The sequence below is a fragment of the Amyelois transitella genome, chromosome W, assembly GCF_032362555.1.
Source record: "Amyelois transitella isolate CPQ chromosome W, ilAmyTran1.1, whole genome shotgun sequence".
NCBI classification, from domain to species: Eukaryota; Metazoa; Arthropoda; class Insecta; order Lepidoptera; family Pyralidae; genus Amyelois; species Amyelois transitella.
Genome location: NC_083536.1, coordinates 290177 through 312196, shown reverse-complemented (window position 1 = coordinate 312196; position 22020 = coordinate 290177). Strand labels below are relative to the sequence as shown.

The following is a 22020-nucleotide window of genomic DNA, read 5'->3' as shown; positions in this document are numbered from 1 at the left end:
CGCAAAAATAATTTTTCATTTCGAATCAGTAGTTCCTAAGATTAGCGCGTTCAAACAAACAAACTCTTCAGCTTTATAATGTTAGTATAGATTATGCAAAAAAATTGATGAACCTACGTGAGTCCTTGTTTGAGGATGCTATTCAATCACGCAAATTCTATTGGATGGATTTTGATGAAACTTACGTACACGGGAAGAATAATGCCTGGAATAGAACATAGTTTATTTTTCTTACAAAAGCAAAGCTCGGAAGCGCAGCTGTTAAAAAACGAATAAATTCTAAAGACAAAAAAAGGAAATTATAATAATGGAAAGTTAAAGTACCTATCTCTTTGTTTACAACATTTGCTGTCTTGCCCATTGGAGACATCACAAATTAACTGTCACAGCTGGTGACCCGCGAGCAAGCGACGTAGAGCTGTCCGTGTGAGAAGCAAATCGTCCTGAGGTCGACTCCGGCTGCTCCAAGTGTTTGACCTTGCGATTTGTTAATTGTCATCGCGAAACATATAGCCATTGGAAACTGTACACGCTTAATTTGAAATGGAAAATTGTTGGGAATGAGCGGAATGCGCGGTATAAAAACAATTTCACCCGCTGCACAACCAGTAAGAATTTTAGCTTCTACTATAATGTTATGAAGCGACACCACTTTAAGGCAGTCCCATTACAAAATGGAATGTCTACTTTTAGAGCAATTGTATGCGCGGGCAGTCCAGATGCCGAAAGTGAATTAAGGAACTATACCGAATAAGTACCGATGCTGCAAGCATCGGTGCTATCTAATTTTGCCAGCGGCTACAATCACGTTATTTCTTAAATTCTCGTGGCGCCATCTCGTATCGGATGGTCAAAAAATTAATATCTAAACCACGGGAACTAAATCAATGGTGAAATGGTAAGTACTGGCGTTACTACATGTGTGTTATTCCTGCTAATCTTGAGGAGCATGGCAACCGTCGCCGATGCGGGGCGCGTCAAACCCTACCTACATAAAAAAAAATTCTTCTCAAAGATGTGGTGAAACAGTAAGTGCTGGCGAAACTAAATCAATGAATAAAAGAAGTTTTAATTATATAATTAATTAAAAATTTTTCAAGCGGCTACAATTGTGTTATTTCTTAAATTCTCATGAGGCGCCATCTCGTATCGGGTGGGCAAAAAATAAATATCTAAACCACGGGAACTAAATAAATAAACAAAGCATAATTAATTTAATCAATAAAATGCTATTTTTTCAATCATAATAAATATGATAATTAATTATTTATAGATTTTTATATCGATTCAAAAATGACGAAGTTCCAAACAAACTTGCACCCCCTATTTCATCCCCTTGGTATAGAATTTCAGGATAAAAAGTAGCCTATATTCTAATCCAGGTTACTAACTATATCTGTGCCGAATTTCGTTCAGATCCGTTCGGTAGATTTTGCGTGATGCGCGTACAAACATACAGACAGAAAGACGGACAGACAGACAGACAGACAGACAGACAAAAATAAAAAAAAAAAAATGTTTTGGCTTCTATTGACCCTAAAAAGACCCCTTACAATATTTTTTCTTAAATATCTTCAATGTACAGACAATGTTCAGTTACAGTTTTATTATATGTATGGATTAAAAATTTTGCCAGCGGCTACAATTGTGTTATTTCTTAAATTCTCATGAGGCGCCATCTCGTATCGGGTGGGCAAAAAATAAATATCTAAACCACGGGAACTAAATAAATAAACAAAGCATAATTAATTTAATCAATAAAATGCTATTTTTTCAATCATAATAAATATGATAATTAATTATTTATAGATTTTTATATCGATTCAAAAATGACGAAGTTCCAAACAAACTTGCACCCCCTATTTCATCCCCTTGGTATAGAATTTCAGGATAAAAAGTAGCTTATATTCTAATCCAGGTTACTAACTATATCTGTGCCGAATTTCGTTCAGATCCGTTCGGTAGATTTTGCGTGATGCGCGTACAAACATACAGACAGACAGACGGACAGACAGACAGACAGACAGACAAAAATTAAAAAAAAATGTTTTGGCTTCTATTGACCCTAAAAAGACCCCTTACAATATTTTTTCTTAAATATCTTCAATGTACAGACAATGTTCAGTTACAGTTTTATTATATGTATGGATGTATGGATTAAAAATTTTGCCAGCGGCTACAATTGTGTTATGTCTTAAATTCTCATGAGGCGCCATCTCGTATCGGGTGGGCAAAAAATAAATATCTAAACCACGGGAACTAAATAAATAAACAAAGCATAATTAATTTAATCAATAAAATGCTATTTTTTCAATCATAATAAATATGATAATTAATTATTTATAGATTTTTATATCGATTCAAAAATGACGAAGTTCCAAACAAACTTGCACCCCCTATTTCATCCCCTTGGTATAGAATTTCAGGATAAAAAGTAGCCTATATTCTAATCCAGGTTACTAACTATATCTGTGCCGAATTTCGTTCAGATCCGTTCGGTAGATTTTGCGTGATGCGCGTACAAACATACAGACAGACAGACGGACAGACAGACAGACAGACAGACAAAAATTAAAAAAAAATGTTTTGGCTTCTATTGACCCTAAAAAGACCCCTTACAATATTTTTTCTTAAATATCTTCAATGTACAGACAATGTTCAGTTACAGTTTTATTATATGTATGGATGTATGGATTAAAAATTTTGCCAGCGGCTACAATTGTGTTATGTCTTAAATTCTCATGAGGCGCCATCTCGTATCGGGTGGGCAAAAAATAAATATCTAAACCACGGGAACTAAATAAATAAACAAAGCATAATTAATTTAATCAATAAAATGCTATTTTTTCAATCATAATAAATATGATAATTAATTATTTATAGATTTTTATATCGATTCAAAAATGACGAAGTTCCAAACAAACTTGCACCCCCTATTTCATCCCCTTGGTATAGAATTTCAGGATAAAAAGTAGCCTATATTCTAATCCAGGTTACTAACTATATCTGTGCCGAATTTCGTTCAGATCCGTTCGGTAGATTTTGCGTGATGCGCGTACAAACATACAGACAGACAGACGGACAGACAGACAGACAGACAGACAGACAGACAGACAGACAAAAATTAAAAAAAAAAATGTTTTGGCTTCTATTGACCCTAAAAAGACCCCTTACAATATTTTTTCTTAAATATCATCAATGTACAGACAATGTTCAGTTACAGTTTTATTATATGTATGGATGGATGTAATAAAAATATATTTGTATCAGTATAATAATGTCTTTCACTGTGTCAATAACAGGCAGAGGAGAATTTTTAACAACTAACTATTCCCCTACATTACAACTCTCGACTACTACTACTTACGACGGCCTCTGTGGCGCAGCGGTAGTGCGCTTGTCTGTGTCACCGGAGGTTCCGGGTTCGAATCCCGGCCAGGGCATGATGAGAAACGAACTTTCTCTGATTGGCCTGGGTCTTGGATGTTTATCTATATACGTATTTATTATAAAATATAGTATCGTTGAGTTAGTATCTCGTAACACAAGTTTCGAACTTACATCGAGGCTAACTCAATCTGTGTAATTTGTCCCGTATATATTTATTTATTTATTTTATTTAACTGAATGGAGAGTACGAATGTGGGCTTTTGTATTTTTCTACATTTAATTCTATACCTAACATAGACGCAAAAAATAACAAATTTTACTATGGAAAAGATGAAGTTATTGAAATTCCTGAAGGATCGTATGAGTTTCAAGATATTTGTGATTATCTGAAAAGTAACATAAAGAATGCAGCGTTGAAATTGGGTTGTAATAATAATACGTTAAAAACAAGAATTTTTTGTTCCAAAGATGTACACTTTAATAAAAATAATTCAATCGGAAAAATATTAGGATTTAATAGAGAATCAATCAAAGCTAATATAAGTACTGAATCTCAGCATCCTGTCAGCATTTTAGCAACAACTATCGTACGCATCGAATGTGATGTTATCAGCGGATCATTTGTAAACGGAAAAGCAAGCCATATTATTTATGAATTTGTGCCTAACGTACCCCCTGGTTACAGAATTATTGAAATACCTAAGAATTTAATTTACTTTCCTGTCAATCAGAGCTCAATAAATTCACTCAATATAAGGTTGTTAGACGCAGAAAATAAGCAAATTAACTTACGCGGTGAAGAAGTACAGTTGTATTTGCACTTTAAACCAAAAACACCTCACAAAGAAACATCGCTGCGATTAAAAAAAAAACTAACAATAAAAAATAAAGACTTTTTAAGGCTACTAGGTTTGTTAATATGAACATTTTAAATATATGCCAACCCGCGTCTTATAACAATATCATAGAAAGTTTTGAATATAATTCGTATAAGCCTTATGTATCAAGTTTTAACAAAAATGATGAAATACGGATACCGATTAATCAACAAGACTTGTATGTGTTGCCTGCATTCAGCTGTTTGTATATTGAGGGCCGAGTTGATGTGTATAAACAAAATAACGCTGGCAAAGAAAAAGTACCGAGTGTGCATTTCGTAAACAACCCTGTACTATTTCTATTTCAAGATATAAGATATGAACTAAATGGGATAGAAATAGATAAGATTAAAAATGCAGGTATTACCACAACAATTAAATCTTATCTATCATTGAACGAAAATGAATCCAAAAGCGCAAAAGTTTGGGGTTGGTCTCCTTCAGGCATTACCTCTGATGGGGGATTTTCTGTGTATATACCGTTAAATAAAATTTTAGGTTTTGCAGAAGATTATGAAAAAATCATAATGAACTGTAAACATGAATTAGTACTATTGAGAAGTAATACAAATCTCAATTCCTTATTACTAAGTTCTGGAGAAATTGTCGAAGATATAATTATAAATAAAATAGTTTGGCGAGTTCCTCATGTTCGAGTGTCGGACCGTGAAAGAATCAATTTACTTAAACATTTAGAAAAAGATCGAGCGATAACCTTAGCGTTTCGTAACTGGGATTTGTATGAGTACCCATTGTTACCCAAAACCAGGAAACATACTTGGTCCATTAAAACTTCATCACAGTTGGAGAAACCAAGATTTGTTATTATTGCTTTACAAACAAACCGTAAAAGTAATGCAACAATGTCGATGGCAGAGTTCGACCATTGTCATATTCGAGACGTAAGAGTATTTCTAAATTCTTCATATTATCCGTATGAAGGTTTAAATATTAGTTTCGCAGACAACAGATATTCATTAATATATGAACAATACGCAAGATTTCATCAGTCTTATCATAGTCGCCGAGCGGAGCCGTTGATGGGATTAAAAGAATTTAGAGACATAGCTCCGTTATTTGTTATAGACTGTTCACGACAGCATGAAATGTTAAAGGGATCAATTGATGTGAGAGTTGAATTCGAATCTGACCAAGACATACCCGATCAAACGGCTGCATATTGTCTGATACTAAACGATTGCATATTTGAATACAAGCCATTGAGCAATATTGTTAAGAAGTTATCATGAATGCTAATACAATAATCATAGATTTACAAGGGTTTAAGGATTTGAAAAATAATTTTATTGTTAAGGAATTTTCGATTGCAACTAAGGAATACACACAAACTTTCTTGGTTAAAGCACCTTATTCTTTTAAAACTCTTTCTGATGAAGAAAAAAAGCGAGTTCGATGGTTAGAAAATAATCGGGGACTACATTGGTATGAAGGGTTTATCGATTATCGAGAATTCCGGCGAGTTATAATTCCATATTTAAAAAGTAAAAATGTCTTTAGTTAAAGGAAATGAGAAGATTGTATTGATTCAAGAGTTATGCAACGATTGTGAAATTATAGAACTGGGTGAAAAGGGTTGTCCTAAATTACTTAAATTATATGAGGATTATTGTGAGGAGAATAATCAGGTGTTAAATTGTGTTCATCATAAAAAAAGGTGTGCTTTGAAAAATGCACTCTGTTTAAAAAAGTGGTGTCAAGACAATTTTGTGTTTAATTCTTTATTTAAATTATAATAAGATTTTTCGAATAATAAAAATATTTTACTGAATAAAATATACTGTGTTTTTTTAATTTATTTAGGTTATGGTTCCTAATTAAACTATAAAATAAAGGCACATATCTTTTAAATTTTACGTTTATTGATACTAGTCTAATAACACAAATCTGTAAAAAATAACACAATGACATGAAAACTGATAAAGGAAATTACATTAATTGACATACATTTATATATAATTTTAAAACCAATTGGTATAACTATAGTTACAAATTTTTTTTGAAATATTACTAATAATTTTTTCAGTCTGGTCCATAATTTCATCACCAACATCTTTTACCACATATTGAGAGCTCAATAAGACCCTATCGTCCTGAAGACAGTCACTTATTAATTGATTACACTCTAAGTCAAGCACTTGAATCTTGATCAGTCTAAGACCTTTGTGGGGAGCACTTTTTATCACAAACGATTGATGGGGAACATGTGATTTGACAATCTTTTTGGAAAAATCTACCTTATTGCAACCCCCCTTTAACTTCATTTTCCGTTTATGAGTACTTAATTTTGATTGTTCGGTGGGACGACTCTGTATCTTGAAAAGTTCTTCGGAGAATCCAAACGAATCTCGAGGACATTGAAATGACTCTGGTATTAATGTTTCACTATCTGGAAAGATAGCGATATCGCGTCCTGTTGTCTGTAACAAAAAATAAAAATACACATAACAATAATTCCAATAAAACGGGTTTGATCCCCGACCAGGCTAACATGGAAAAATAGTGTTTATCTTATTTAAATTAATAATAAAGAAAGAATTTTTTTGGTACCTTCTGTTCACGCGCCTTTGCTTTTGATTTTTCGAAAGCTTGTATTTTAATTAATTCCTCAGTCAATCCATCTGATAGACGTTGAGCATGTTCAAAAGAATCGGGAATAAATGTTTCATTATCTGAATTCGCAGTCACATCATCTACGTATTGCGGCGTCTGTAAAAAAACATAAATTTAGAATAATATTAAATCAATCTTATATCTATAAGAAACAATTAAATATATAAAGCAACTTACCATTGTTTTAGTTTTTAAATACTTAAATTTATTGGAAGCAACGTCCTGTGGTGTGGACTATGCGCTTGATCGTACAAAAGTGATACATGTCACATACAGTTTGCGCACTGCATTCAAATAAAAATGCATGCGCAGCGCGATTTTGTCCTTGCTAAAATGTTTTCTGTCATAGTCGTTCAAATTACTGTTCACGTTAGAACACGTTCATTCATATTGTAATTAGATACCAAGGTCTATCAATAAAATTTATTACAATGAATACATGCACAGAACGCTTCGTCCACACAGCGGTTTGACGAGCTCCGTGGCTCAGCGGTTATCAAGCTGAACTGAGACACGGAGACCTCGGGTTCGATCCCCGATCTTTTTTTCAGTTTGTCCCGAGTATGGTTTTCTATACGTGAATCAACAAAATGTAGTATTGTTGAGTTAGTATTTTGCGACTCAAGTTTACAACTTACTGTAGGGCTCAATTTATGTAATTTATCCCTTGTGAGCATGTTCATAGTATTCTTTCGTCATTACTTTCTTTATAAAACTTTTTATTTTAAAAATATGAATTAATAAAACAATTTATTATTTTATTATACCCATTTTATTCTTTTTCCTACATATTTACAAACAATACAGACATTTTCTGACTTAGAATATAAACAAAATATGAAATATGTTACAAATATGTATGTTTTTTTAAAACATTTAAATTTAACAAATAAGTATCCATTTTCAAAACCTGTTAACAATTAAATATACTTGTGTGCCCCCATGCTTTAGTCGAAATCTTATTCTTTGATATGGCTCTCTTATCATCATCAGCTGATAAAGCAATTTTATTTACGGCACATGTAAATAATTCATGTTTAATTGATTTAAATAAAATATTTGTTTTACGAATTACGTTACCTTCATGCAGAGATTTTTCATAATCCGATACATTAAAATCACGCACAATGTTTCTCTTAATTCCTTTTGCTTTTTTTATTGTGCTATTGGTGGTTTTAATACAATATAACTTCGATCGAAGTCCAACAAATTCGGTTATAACTTTAGTCCCCATTTCAAGTTTAAATAGACCAGGAACTTTTTTATTTTGAATTGGTAAACTATATTCATTACTTTCACAATTACTAGTATCAAAATAATGTAAAAAGTATTTTTTTAAATCATAATAAAAGTTATTTGTTTGTATATGATATATAAAACTATCTGTATCAGTGTAACACATCTTAACATGACTTTTGTAATGGGGTTGTATAACTGAGTAATGAAAATCATACATATGACTTTTAGAAAGTTCTAAAACAGTAAAACCAATGTAAATGGGTTTGTTCAAAATAATTTCTTCAGGGTTTAATTGAACAGCTACTAAATTATCAGAAAAAACTGTTGCACTGTGGAAATTTGGACGTGCGATAAGTTTTTGAGCACAATTTCTTTTTTTAGTAAGATTTTCATTATCATCCCACTGATTAACCAGGTGCACATTAACTCGCTTCTCATTGTTTTCTAAAGTTTTTCCAAAAACGCTGTTGTTCAACAGTTTAAAAAAATCTTGTTCAAAAGCGGATGAACTTTTTTGTCTTAAAGTAGTATTCAAATCAATATATTGTTCTAAATACGGTCTTTGTCTAAATGTTATTACCCTATGTATTTTTTTCAAAATCAGTCCATGTTTTAAACAAGTTTTTAAATGAATGTAATGAATTACATAATAAAATTTATCATATAAATTCGGAATGAGTTTGTGATTTTTACCACCAGGTGGAATGCATTTTTCTGGACAAAATGGTAAATCATTATGTAAATTATTATTACTTTTTTTTTCGCGGGTAGCAGTTAAATTTTAAATACGCATTTTTAAAACTCTCTAAATTTAAATATATTAAAAATAATATTTGTAGTATTTTAGGTAATAATTTAATGAAATTTTAATAAGTAATAATTAATTTACCTGCTGGCATATTGTACTCATATCTAGCACTATGGAATCATTGCAAAAATCAATGGCACAAATGATGGAGCATTTCAACACAAAAATGGCGGATTTTCAAAAGGATTTACAAAAGGCCAGCCCCACTCCGACACTCAAAGCACTATCCACTGATTTTGTTGCTTTCAAGAATTTTGTTTCTACGATGATGAGGGAGTTTCAGCAACAGTTTGAGTTGTTGGCCCAGCAGCAGAATCGTCTGGAGATACAACAAGACCAGTTCGAGATGAGAGGACGCCGGAAAATCCTACTATTGCATGGAGTGTCTGAGAGCCCGAAGGAGGATATTGTATCCATAATCTCTGGTTTGACAGCAAATAAGCTAAAGCTTTCCAACTTCAGGGAAGATGATCTTTGCCGTTTTCATCGCCTAGGCAAGGCATCTCGACAAAAGCCAAGGCCTATTCTTGTGGAATTTTGTACCCTTGCAATAAAGAACAAGTTTTGGGCTGCCAAAACGCAACTGAAGGGGGCCGGTGTGACGATGTCTGAATTTCTCACTAAAGGGCGGCATGATACATTTATGGCGGCACGTGAAAGCTTCGGCGTAAACAGGTGTTGGACTCGGGATGGCTATGTGTTTGTGGTCACTCCTGATGGGGTGAGGCATCATCTGAACTCCTGTGCAGAGGTAAAACACTTGAGCCTTTCATTTTCGAACGCTGAGACTGGCGGTGGTCTCGTCGCCGGTGCCATTTCTACCCCGAAAGCAACAGTGGTCGCCAAGAAGTGACTTTCCTAAGTTATTAGCTAGGTACCTAATTTATTTACTGTGCTTAGTGTTCGTTGTGTATACTTTTTGTGTAATAGCCCAATGTTAAATAGGCAACTATATTGTACCCACATTATTTTTATAACTTCAACTTAGGTACCTAACTCACAGCACTTTTTATTTTGTTTATTTCACACCGTATATACGTTTTGGCTTATTTGCTTATAAATATTTTTAATTATTCTTTTGCATTGACTTTGACAATGACATTTGATCATTGTCAGAAGTGCCATCAAATAAAAGTGTGGATATGGCATTGGACATTACTTGTAATGCCTTTTTTTTTATATTTTCGCTTACCCTACTCTAAAGGTTATGTTTATTTAAAATGCTGAATTGTCAAAGTAATGATTCACCGCAATCTTTCCCTTATGCTGGCAGGTAGATATATGAATACATAATATAGAATATTACACTATATTATTAGGTAATTATTAATAAAATAATAAAATAATATTTATATATACTTTAAGGTTAGGTTTATATTATATTATACTGCCTAGGTATTTATCTATATATATATAAATATCATACAATGACAAGTATTGAAAGTTACCAAGCCAAATGAGAAGATTATTATGTTAGGTGATTTTAATGGATGGGTGGGTGTAAAGCGTGATGGATATGAAAAGGTGCTTGGTGCGTTTGGTGACGAAAAGGTGAATGATAATGGAAGAAGTGTATTAGAAATTTGTCTAGAGTGGGATCTTTTTGTGTCGAACTCAATGTTTCAACATAAAGAGATCCACACCTACACAAGAGTGGAAGGTATTTTAAAAAGTATGATAGACTTTGTGATTGTAGATGAAAGATTGAAGAACAAAGTGCTGGATACCCGTGCATATCGCGGTGCTGGCATTGACTCGGACCATTTACTGGTGATATCCCGGATAAGGGGTATCTTCAATCGCTGGCGGCACAGGGTAAGGGAGCAAACCAGCGCTTTGGAAAGAGTAAAAGTAGAAAATTTGCAAGATATGGATGTAGGTAAGAAGTATATTAATAGACTGAAGGACGAATTTGAAGATTTAGATGAAATGAGCGATATTGAAGATGGATGGAAGGAATTTAAAGAAAGAATTGTGAAAGTAGCTGTTGAAGTGTGTGGTGTAAGTAGAAGAAGGAAAGGAAAAAATCACAAAAATGCGTGGATGAGTAAAGATGTGCAAGAACTTGTGCGATTAAAGAAGAAAGCATGGCTGGATTTGTTAGCAGCAAAAGCTAACTTAAGAATGCAAGAGGTTATAGATGAAGATGTGAATGAAGCACGTAAGGAATATAAGAAAATGAAAGATTTGGTTAAGAAAGCTGTGATTAGAAAGAAAGAAGAGTATAAAGAGGATTTTGATAAAAGGCTATCAGAAGACTTTCAGTCAAATCTGAAAGTATTCTGGAAATCCGTAAGGTCAGCCCGAGGAAATACTATAACCAGAGAGCTGACTAGGATCAGATGCCAGGATGGTAGCGTTGTGAAAGGAGAAGAATGTGTACTAAAGATATGGAAGGACTATTTTGAAAGTTTATTTGAAAAAAAGGAAGGAAATAAGAAAGATTTCTGCTATAGCGAAGAAAAAGAGAATGAGATGGAAGGCGAAATTGAAATGTTCGAAATTGTGGAAGCACTTAAGAGTATGAAAGCGGGAAAGGCTGCTGGGTGTGATAGAGTGTCGGTCGAGATGCTTAAAGCAGGAAAAGGCGTAGTAGCTAGTCAGTTGTACTGCCTTTTCAATTTGTGTTGGAGAAGCGGCCGAGTACCAAAAGATTGGTGTAAGGCTGTTATCGTGCCACTTTACAAAGGAAAAGGGTCACAGCTGGACTGCAAAAATTATCGTGGTATAAGCCTGCTTAGCGTCGTCGGCAAATTGTATGCTAAGGTATTGATTAATAGAGTCAGGAATGAAACTGATGACAAAATATGGGATGCTCAAGCGGGATTTCGAAAGGGAATGGGATGTACTGATCAGGTCTTTTCCTTGCGGTGCATAGCCGAAAAGTTTTTGGCCAAGAGTCAAAAAGTCTATTGCACATTCGTAGATCTGGAAAAGGCCTATGACAGAGTTGAGAGGAATGAATTGTGGTCAGCACTTTCTATGCATGGGGTGAGCAGTCTCTTAATACGAGCACTGAAATCCTTATATGAGGATTCGAGTGCTTGTGTCAAGATAAACGGAGCGCACACTGAGTGGTTTAAGATTGAGAAAGGCGTTAGGCAAGGATGTGTTGCGTCACCGTGGCTGTTCAACCTATTTATGGATAGCTGTTTGACAGATTTGAAAGAGTCTAAAAGTGGATTAAGGATGAATGAGTTACTCGTCAAATGTCTGCTCTATGCCGACGATCAGGTTATACTGGCGTCATCAGCGGAGGAGTTACAGGAGATGGTAAACTGTATGCATGAAGCTTTAAAAGAGAAAGGAATGAAAGTGAACGTAAGTAAAACTAAAACACTGGTTTTTGAAATGGAGAAAGAAATGACAGCATGTAATATTTTGATTGGAGGAGAAAAAGTTGAGCAAGTGAAAGAGTTTGTATATCTAGGATCAAAGTTTACATCAGATGGCAAGTATGATAGTGATATTGAAAGGAGAGTGAACGCGGGGAACATGGTGAATGGAGCTTTGCATGCCTTTATGAGCAGTCAGAAACTATCCAAAAAGGCTCGACTGGCTGTGCACAGGGGCGTGTTGGTCCCGACATTAATGTATGGGAGTGAAAGTTGGGTATGGCAAAAGAAGCATGAAAGCAGAATAAATGCAGTGGAAATGAGAGCGTTAAGGAGTATGATGGGTGTGAAATTGAGTGACAGGATAAGGAACAGCGTGATAAGGGAATGTTGTGATGTGAAAGAAGATGTAGTTACAGGAATAGAAAAGGGTATGTTAAGATGGTTCGGTCATGTGGAGAGAATGAATGAAAGCAGGTTGACTAAGCAGATATACAAGGAGAGTGTGGAGGGAAAGGTCGGATTGGGAAGACCTAGACGAACGTATCTTGATCAAATTAAGGACGTCCTGGTAAAGGGTCAGGTCAAAAGTACCCGAAACCGCCGAGCTTGTATGAAGAGAGTTATGAATGTGGACGAAGCGAAAGAAGTATGCAGAGATCGTGGCAAGTGGAAAGAGGTAGTCTCTGCCTACCCCTCCGGGAAAGAGGCGTGATTTTATGTATGTATGTATGTATCATACAATGAATATTGATCGTGATGATAGCTTTGGAACAGTGACTTCAACTGAGGACAGTTTTTATTCTATCCCCACACCCTTAAATGAAATTCTGCACAATACCTTCTCCGAGTCACGTAAGTGTTTTAATGCGGTTCATATTAATGCACAGAGTATTCCGGCACACTACCCTGATCTCTTAACCACCTTCGACAGTAAACACATTCATGCCGTTTTTGTCTCAGAGACTTGGCTTAATCCTGCTTTACCCTCTACCTCTTACTCACTTCCAGGCTTTATCCTCATTAGAAATGACCGGATCACAGATACGACCGGTGGTGGTGTTGCGATTTACCTGCGCTCTTATATCCCATACAATATTATCCGAGTATCCCAACATACAAATCCTTCTTGTGAAGCCGAGTATCTTTTTATTGAAGCAACTCTTAATCACACTCGAGTTCTTTTAGGTGTTTTCTACAGCCCGTCCGATACAATCCGTTATTTTGTAACTCTCGAAACCATTCTTGAAGATTTAGCACCATCTTACGGCCAAGTCATCATCATGGGTGACTTTAACACTTGCCTTCTTAGGAATGACCATCGTTCTTCTAGTTTCCTATCTGTTGTTAATTCTTGCAACTTATCTGTTCTTCCACTTCAAGCCACCCATCATTTCCCTAACAGGGAACCCACACTCCTCGACCTCATCCTAGTTTCTTCTGCTGATCTGGTTGCAGGACACGGGCAACACAGTGCTGATATGTTTTCTTACCATGACCTCTTGTTTCTCTCTTATAAACTTCGCCCGCCCAAAGCCAGATCTAAAGTCCTAATGCAAAGAAATTTTGGTTCAATGAATGTGGATTTTCTACGGGCTGACGCTAACAACACTAACTGGGAAAGGATATCCAACCTAGCTTCTGTCGACGAGCAGGTGGAAAACTTCAACAACATGATTATAGAACTTTATGATAAGCATACTCCTATCCGTCCGATAAGAGTAAAACACTATCCCGCACCCTGGCTCACTGAAGATGTCAAAAATGCTATCCACATAAAGCACATCATGAAAACAAAATTTAAACGTGACCCTGATCGATATCGGGACAAATACATGGAGGCACGTAACCGTAGTAATAGGAAATGCAGGGAAGCACAGCGCCGCCATATCCATAAATCCGTCGAAAATGGTGACCCAGCCAAAATTTGGAAATTTCTTAGATCGCTAGGAGTTGGAAAAAATAACACCAAGACCCCTAAAACTGTACTGTTGTACCCCTCGAACCCACATCCCAAGGTGCATAAACACCTAGAACGAAGATCCGAGTGATTCCAACTTTCAGCCTAATCCATAGAAGACGAGGGCTGACACACTCATACTCATTCACGCACTCAGCCATTCGTGCAGAAAGAATTAGACCGACCCCTTGACAGCCTCGGCTGGTACTGGAAATTCCAGACCAATACGCCGTGTAAGGGCCGTGCTGCGTCGCGTCGCATCCTTTCCGCTTCGTTTCATTCACGCACAACACATCCAAACGTCTTTCATCCATCATCTGGCATACTTCCTCAATCTTATCCTTCATTCCTCCTCTTACATTCATCGTCGCAAAGCGGCTTTCAGCAGACCGCATACCGCTCCCGCCGGGAACGAGACGTGATGGGGTGCGGACACCATCGCCGCCATTTAGGTGCTCTTTCAAAAAATTTGCATCCATGCGATTCCCACGAGACGCAAGGGAACAATTTTGTCCGCCCCAGCAGAGCCCCGCATGCCAGGGTAAGGCTAGCCATTACCTGGGGGTCGCCCAACCCCATGGCGGAAGTGGCACGCTCGAGACTAGGCTCGCCCCTAGCCATGCATCCATCGGCGCGGCAGACCTTAGATTGGCAGGGATTTACATTAAAGAGGAATCCCAAGTCTATCCCTTAGTCGGCTCTTACGACATCCGTGGGAAAGAGATGGAGTGGTCCTATTCTTTTGTAATGGTGCCGGGAACCACACGGCTGATATACGGCGGGAATATACCTTTTTGAATTAGAGACTTTTAAGTAACTTTTGTTGTAGGTGCAATAAGTAAATATCGCATTTCATATATTTTTTTGACATAATTTTATCTACATACAAATTCATCGCAATTTCACATTGATAATATCATTTTGCCAGATTTTTTAAAACGCATTATTTCTAAATAAAAATATATGAGTAAAATAACTCGTAGCTTCAATTCTTTACCGTCAATAAAATACAGACGCTAGCGCCTCATCGCTTTTCCATTCATTAAACTTGTATGATTTCATGAAACGAATTAATTGCGTTGATAGTCATTTAACTTTGACCAGACTACAAAGAAACAGATTCTCAGTGCGTCCTAAAATGTTCTTTTCCACCCTAATACGATATAATCTCAATATTATAACCTAGTCTAATCATTTTATTAATAGACCCCGGGCAGTAAAGCAACATCGCTCGAAGCTCGAATGACATAATCTCAAGACGTGTAAACTACTTGAACAAACTGTGGTGACGATAACAAGTTACTCCGATGATTTATTCTCGATATCTTCATTTAAATGGTAATCATGTGAGCGGGAACACGCTACAATGACGATGACTAGCCGCTAGTCGTAATGGCTTGACGCCAGGCTAGTCCTGGACGAGTGCAGCGCGGAGCTGTGTTGAGGCATGGCCGTGGGGATCCTCGCGGCCTTGGCGGCTTGCCTCTCCTGTTCCTCAAGCTGAGCCGCGAATTCCTCTTCCACCGCCGCCTTCCTGCCGCCGAGCTTGGCGCGCCACTCCCGCAGCTCCACGGAGTACCTCTCCTCGGCCGCCTTGATCTTGTTGCTCTCGTGGTTGGTCAGCGCCTTGCGCTTCTCGTTCTGCAGCTGCTCCAGCTCCCGAAGTTGCGCCTCCCCGGCCGCCCTCAGCTCCTCCCTGGCCTTGGCGTGTTTGGTGGCGAGTCTCTCCTGCTCCGCTCGGTAGCGGCGCTTCTCGTTCTCTTGGAACTTCTTCAGCTTCTCCCGGTCGGCGTCCCCGTGCGCGGCGGGCGCGGAGATCCGCAGCGACTCGCGGAACATCATCTCGCGCGCCTTCTGCTCCGCGCGGATCCTCTTCGGCAGCGAGCGCTTCTCCAACGCTTGGCACTTGGCCAGCTCGTCCTCCTTAGTAAAAATCACAGATGATATCCGATATGGCATTGTAAATTCACAAGTCACAATCCTGGCTCTTCTGGACTTCAGTAATGCCTTCAACACTGTGGACTTTGACGTTCTCTTAGGTCTGATGCAATCACTGAACATATCTCCTTCAGCTATTAACTGGTTTCAATCTTATCTGTGCGGACGCCGCCAGCGGGTGCGCATTGAGGACGAGTTTTCTTCTTGGTGCCATACCGTGGCTGGTGTCCCTCAGGGTGGTGTGCTCTCTCCTCTCTTATTTGCGTTATTTATAAACTCCATCTCGTTTCAGCTCTGCACTTCCTATCATCTCTATGCTGATGACCTTCAAATTTACTGCCACTCTTCTTTAAGTGACCTATCAAACGGCATCGGAAAAATTAATGGCGATTTGTCTCATATATCCAAATGGAGCAGGGATCACGGGCTTATTGTTAACCCCACCAAAACTCAAGCAATCATTATAGGCTCCCCGTGGCAGATTTCAAGAATTGATTGGTCTTCCCTCCCTCCTATTTCCTTTAATGGTGTAAACATTGTTTATAGCGAAAGGGTCAAAAATTTAGGTGTTCTCTTTGACCGTCAGCTCTCATGGTCCCCTCAAGTGGCGGAAGTTAGCAGGAAAATATTCGCATCAGCAAGGTCACTCACAAGACTAAAAAAATTCTTACCCATTGCAACTAAAATTTCACTTGCCCAATCCTTACTTATGCCTGTCCTTGACTATGCTGATTCATGCTATCTCAATCTTTCTGAAGATCTACTTAATAAACTTGAGCGCCTTCAAAATTTCTGTATCAGGTTCATATTTGGCTTACGCAAATATGACCACATCTCCTCTTTCCGTGCACAACTCAAGTGGCTTCCAATCAGGTTACGTCGCAATTATCACATTCTCACACTGCTTTTTTCTGTACTTTTCATCCCTTCTACTCCTCAGTATCTTAAAGAGCGCTTCACCTTTTTTCATCAGAATAACAGTCACACTTCCCGTAGTCTAATTGCCCTTCGCCTCAATACTCCCATTAATATGACTGCAGCCTACTCTAAATCCTTTACAGTTCAGGCCGTTCGTCTGTGGAATGCTTTACCCATTGACATACGCACCTCACAAACAATAGGTACCTTTAAAACGAACTTGAAGAAGTACTATCTCTCTTCTTAACTTTATTCATGGTAATATTCATTTTAATCAATATTTTTTTTTTTTATATAGGTATGTATATTATTATGTATTTATTTATTTTGTGTAATATTATGTATGTAGTCTGTGTAAGTTTATATTTATAGTTTATGTATGTGTGTAGTTTATTTATTATACACTTACTAACATATCTTAAGTATGCTGCCCACCCGGTTCCAGGATTTTACCTTTCACTACCCAAAGGTTGGCTGGAAGAGATTGCTTAGCGATAAGTCCGCCTTTGCTCAACATGTCGCTCCTTCAATACAAAAGCACCACAAGTCAAAATAAGCAAATTGTTCAGGAGAGGCATTTGAAAAAATAAGTTGGATAATTTTGTGTTTTTTTTATAATCTATGGGTAATTAAGTAATGTTTTTGGTATCAAAAGACGCGTAATTAAATAGACTATTTTTAAATAAAGCAATCTTAACCATACCTCAAATAGATCCTCGAAAAAATGCAGATAAGTTAGTTTTGTATATAGACTTCGACTTCAAGAACATTCAAATTTTATAAATGAAACCAACATAATAAGGAAAATTTGAGTTTTATTATCAGTTTTCAAGTTAAATAAACATACCATGAGATCAATATTTAAGTCTTCTAATTAATATATTACCTTTTTAGTAGGTAAGAGGAATAAATTTAAGTTTTTAACTTAATACAAACAAAACAAACCTTTTAAGCTATAAAAACAAAAAACTCTTGCATAGAATTAACAAAACAAATAATAAGAATTATTGTAATAGTAAATACACTATCCAGGTATTTAACTAGCCTCCTAAAACTTAACAACTATCAGTTACAACAATGTAGGTACTTGTAATTATTCTCACTTTACGTTCACTGAAACCTCTTTGAACAACCGATTAAAGAAATAATAAGTAAAAAATAAGTATACTTTAATAATATAATGTTTTAAGCTATACCTAGTCACGATCAAATCAGACTTTTTCAATGGAATAATACTAATTTGTATTGTTTTACTTATGGAGTAGACACCTCCAAAATTATTTCCCTAATCTACATTCTACACTAATCACAACCGTATAAAGCACATAAACGTGGTATAGAAGTGTTCTTACAAAAATATATTTTTTATAAAAGGTTGACTTACAACTACATGGAGCGTAATGCTCGTAAAGGTATAAAAAAAACTTAAACAAAACATCAAAAATCAGTTCACAACAGTAACTTATGCACGAATTTAGAGATTATTATAAAAAGATTCATAAAATTTTGGCACGACATTTTTTTGGATTAGCTTTAGAATCCCTTGCTTTTTTGCTTCAGGAACAGTAAGCTTTTCAGTGTAAAGTTGGTTTAGAGTCAAATTATTATCAGGTACTGGGTTCGACTTCGTGCGGCGTTTTCTCAACGTAGATACCGATTTGAACTCTTCGTCTTCGTAGGACGTTTTAAAGAAAAATATGCCATTGCTTACTTTATCTGTCTTCAGAATCTTTATATCAGCCCATTTGAATTTATTGCCATTATCATCTATATTGTAGTTTCCTATAAACAGAGATTTGAGGTCAAAAAAATTCTCATGTGTCAGTTCTTCAACAGTATAAGGCTTTCCAGTTTTCTTCGCTGTTTTAATCAGAGTGATATACTGGTCTGGAACGTAAATTGGAGATGATTTTAATGCTCTAGTAATATTACGTTGAATGACCGAATGAACACAGTCTCCTTCATTTTGTGTGTGGCCTTTTATAAGGAACTTATGAGTAATACTCTTGATGTTTGGCAATTCTTGAGTCGCATATTGGTACATTGCAAGCATGAATTTGTTCTTTTGTTGCCCACAGCAATTATCGCTATAGAAAGTTACATCGCAAGGTTCCGTGGCATTATCATTCAGTTTTTTCAGATACATTAAAACACAGGAACCAATTTCATTAATACCTCGGGCGCCTTCTCCCTCATGCCATACAAAGCAAGTTGTGTCCTTTGTTCCGAGCTCAGTTATTGTGAAATTAAGTAAATTTAATTTAGACGTGTAATAAAAACTAGATACATCACCCCGTGGACAAGGCATCACCGCTTGGAGATCGTACACAGCGACGACGAAGGTATTACTCACAAGCTCTTTATCTCTATCTTTTTCATTTCTAGCAAGAGTCTTTTGCTTCAAGTGCTCGTCGTATGTCTCTTGTAGTAACGATTTATCTTCAGCGTTTTGGTAAGCCATGCAATCTTCGCATTGGTCCTTCTTAGGCTGCCAAAAAGATATGTTAAAATCATGTGTAAATATGTTGTAGTATGCTTGATATGAAACGTATTGTGCACTCTCAGATTCACATTTCTCCAGATAATGTCGATATAGCGCCGCGACTGTAAGCCCTCCCTCAATATACTCCCGAGTCGATCGCGCCCTACAGTAATGACTTTCTATGCGGGGTATTGAATTAATGTGTGCTTTGACACCATCGGTCAGCTCTGCGTCTAGTTTCTTATGGTTGTCGTGTTTTCCTCTCTTATCTTTAAGTTGCACGCCAGTTTCGGACTGCTTCTTGACAACGGTTCTAATTACAGTATCTGAGATTGCAAGGGTATTCATGAAGAAAACTTTACATACCCGAGTTTTTATATTATTTCGAGTCAGATAAAATGCGTGATTACAATTTTTGCGACTGGTACCTTCACGAACGTATCTATATTTTGGTTCTATCTTGGTCATGTGATTGTGAATAAACTGTCGTTGGATTTCCAGATCACCGCTATCCCAGAACTTTTCAAAGATATGTTCTCTTTCTTCAAACGTAAACTCTGTAGAACATTTCAATTTACATTTATCGGAACATACAGGACCCAATTTTTTGGCATTATAAACTTTTTTGGACTTGGACATAGAAGTATAGGACATACCTTTATTTTTCAATAGCTTGCTCTGGTTTCGTTTCCATAAAAGCGGTTCTGCTTTTCTTTTACCACACTTACGGCGCGATTCAACATCAACACTAGGAGACTGTTCGTCTACGCTAGATGGGTGCTCGTCAACGCTAGGTGGCTGGTCATCAACTCTTGGTAATGGTGACTTAATTTTGAATAACTCCTGGTTATCTACGGCTGATGATTGTGGAAAATCTTGAATGCCAGGTAACTGCGCTTGTGGTTGTTGCTCTTCTTCGGAATCTGACTGGGTTTTGCGTTTTTTAATAAATGGATCTTCATACGTAGGATCTTTGACACTATCATCGGATGAGAAATCTTTATGGCTATTTGTAGAACTGGAGCTACTTGAAGAACTGCTCGAAGAGCTAGAAGATTCATCAGATGAAGAGTTACTGTCTGAGTCTGTTTCTAGGATGACTAAAGATGGTTTATTGAATGTTCTGTGTTTTGGAGGCGTTTCTGGAATATCTTCATTTTCTTCATCAGAGTTGAGAATATCTAAATCAAATTGACTATCTGGTACGGATGATTTGCTATCTTCTATCTCATCAGCATCATATTCCTCAGGTGGTACCAAGTTCAAAATACGGTACGCTCTTGATGTCATGCTGAACAAAAAAAAAGGTAAGGTGAGTAGGTAGGTTGTTGAACCCTACTGCGGCTTGCGCGATACCTACACGGAACGAGTAGGTATAGCCCGCAACGAAAGTGGGATTTGTCACTTGAAGCTTATAGTGTACAATAAAAAACTTTCAGACAAAATAGCAGCATTAAAACTAAACATTGCTTTTTAATTAAAAATAACATCTATTTAGAGATTACTTTCAAATACTAAAATGCCATATTTCGAAATACGATACTTTAGCTTAAAGAATTTTATTTGCAAAACTCACTTAATTCAAAATATGGTGGTATTGTATACAAAAATAAGAGCAAATACCACATGTATTAATTCAAAACTAACCAATTTGCAAACATTGTACTATTGCATATAAAAATGATAAGATACTTACGTGTATGTGATCTGCAAAAGGTAATTATTTTTGAATGTGGCACTTTTAAATATATGATTTCACGCGTCTTTTAGCAGTTGTTTGGAATGTGGTAGTTTTACACAAAAAAAGCGTGTGCTTGTGCCGAATGACTGCTGACAACTGACAATATGGTACTTTTTCGCGGAACTCAGTTTCAAAAACGGTACAAAACAAAACTAACGTGTGTGCGTTTACGGGTGTTTATAGTCATAAAACAATGGCTGTTTTCGCGAAATATTAAAGTTTCATCGTTTAAGATGCATTTTATGCAAAAATAACGTTTTTGAAATTTTTTGACTTGTGGTGCTTTTGTATTGAAGGAGCGATGTTCATAATGTATGTTTTTTTACTACGTTTGTATTTTTTTTTATGGGCAATAAAGATAATTTGTATTGTATTGTATTGTATTATGCAAGTGCTTAGGATAAACTAGGTCTACTTCTAGTATAAACCCATAGTCAGCATCATTTTCTTCTTGAATTATATCCAATGTATTGATTTTATTTTGATTAAGAAACCTAAAATTGGATAATGGTAAATATTGACACATACTGAACCCATATAAATTGTTGCAGTCGATATAAGTAATATACGATGTAGGCTCTAAGGGTTTGTAATCAGGTAAGAAAGAATTATTTGCTTTAGCATGTCTATGGGAACATAGGCACACACCGCCGCGAATGCCCTGTTGTAACATTCGAATCATAGATAAATCATTGATAAG

General features: G+C 36.4%; 2 protein-coding genes and 1 pseudogene across 2 annotated transcripts; 1 reads left to right on the top strand and 2 right to left on the bottom strand.

The window, feature by feature from the left end:
- The window catches only part of LOC132904326 (uncharacterized), a 75724-nt pseudogene that overhangs the window by 9623 nt on the left and 44081 nt on the right, over positions 1-22020 (bottom strand).
- Positions 9037-9799, top strand: LOC132904308 (uncharacterized). The gene has a single exon (XM_060954236.1). The coding sequence runs from the start codon at positions 9059-9061 to the stop codon at positions 9797-9799; it is 741 nt and encodes a 246-aa protein (XP_060810219.1). The 5' UTR covers positions 9037-9058.
- On the bottom strand, positions 16630-20640 carry LOC132904307 (uncharacterized). The gene is made up of 4 exons (XM_060954235.1): positions 20544-20640; positions 19273-20502; positions 18752-18984; positions 16630-16698 (listed from the first exon to the last, which is right to left on the bottom strand). The coding sequence occupies exons 1-4, from the start codon at positions 20638-20640 to the stop codon at positions 16630-16632; spliced, it is 1629 nt and encodes a 542-aa protein (XP_060810218.1).

What these genes read in the sequence shown, in the direction of transcription:
- LOC132904307 (XM_060954235.1), bottom strand. Translation starts at nt 20,640, where the DNA reads ATGAATCTTCTAGCTCTTCGAGCAGTTCTTCAAGTAGCTCCAGTTCTA. An exon ending in TGAGGGAGAAGGCGCCCGAG is followed by an intron (nt 18,985 to 19,272) that starts GTATTAATGAAA and finishes TTTACGTTCCAG; the next exon opens with ACCAGTATATCACTCTGATT. An exon ending in AAGACGAAGAGTTCAAATCG is followed by an intron (nt 16,699 to 18,751) that starts GTATCTACGTTG and finishes ACACCATTAAAG; the next exon opens with GAAATAGGAGGGAGGGAAGA.
- LOC132904308 (XM_060954236.1), top strand. Translation starts at nt 9,059, where the DNA reads ATGGAATCATTGCAAAAATCAATGGCACAAATGATGGAGCATTTCAAC.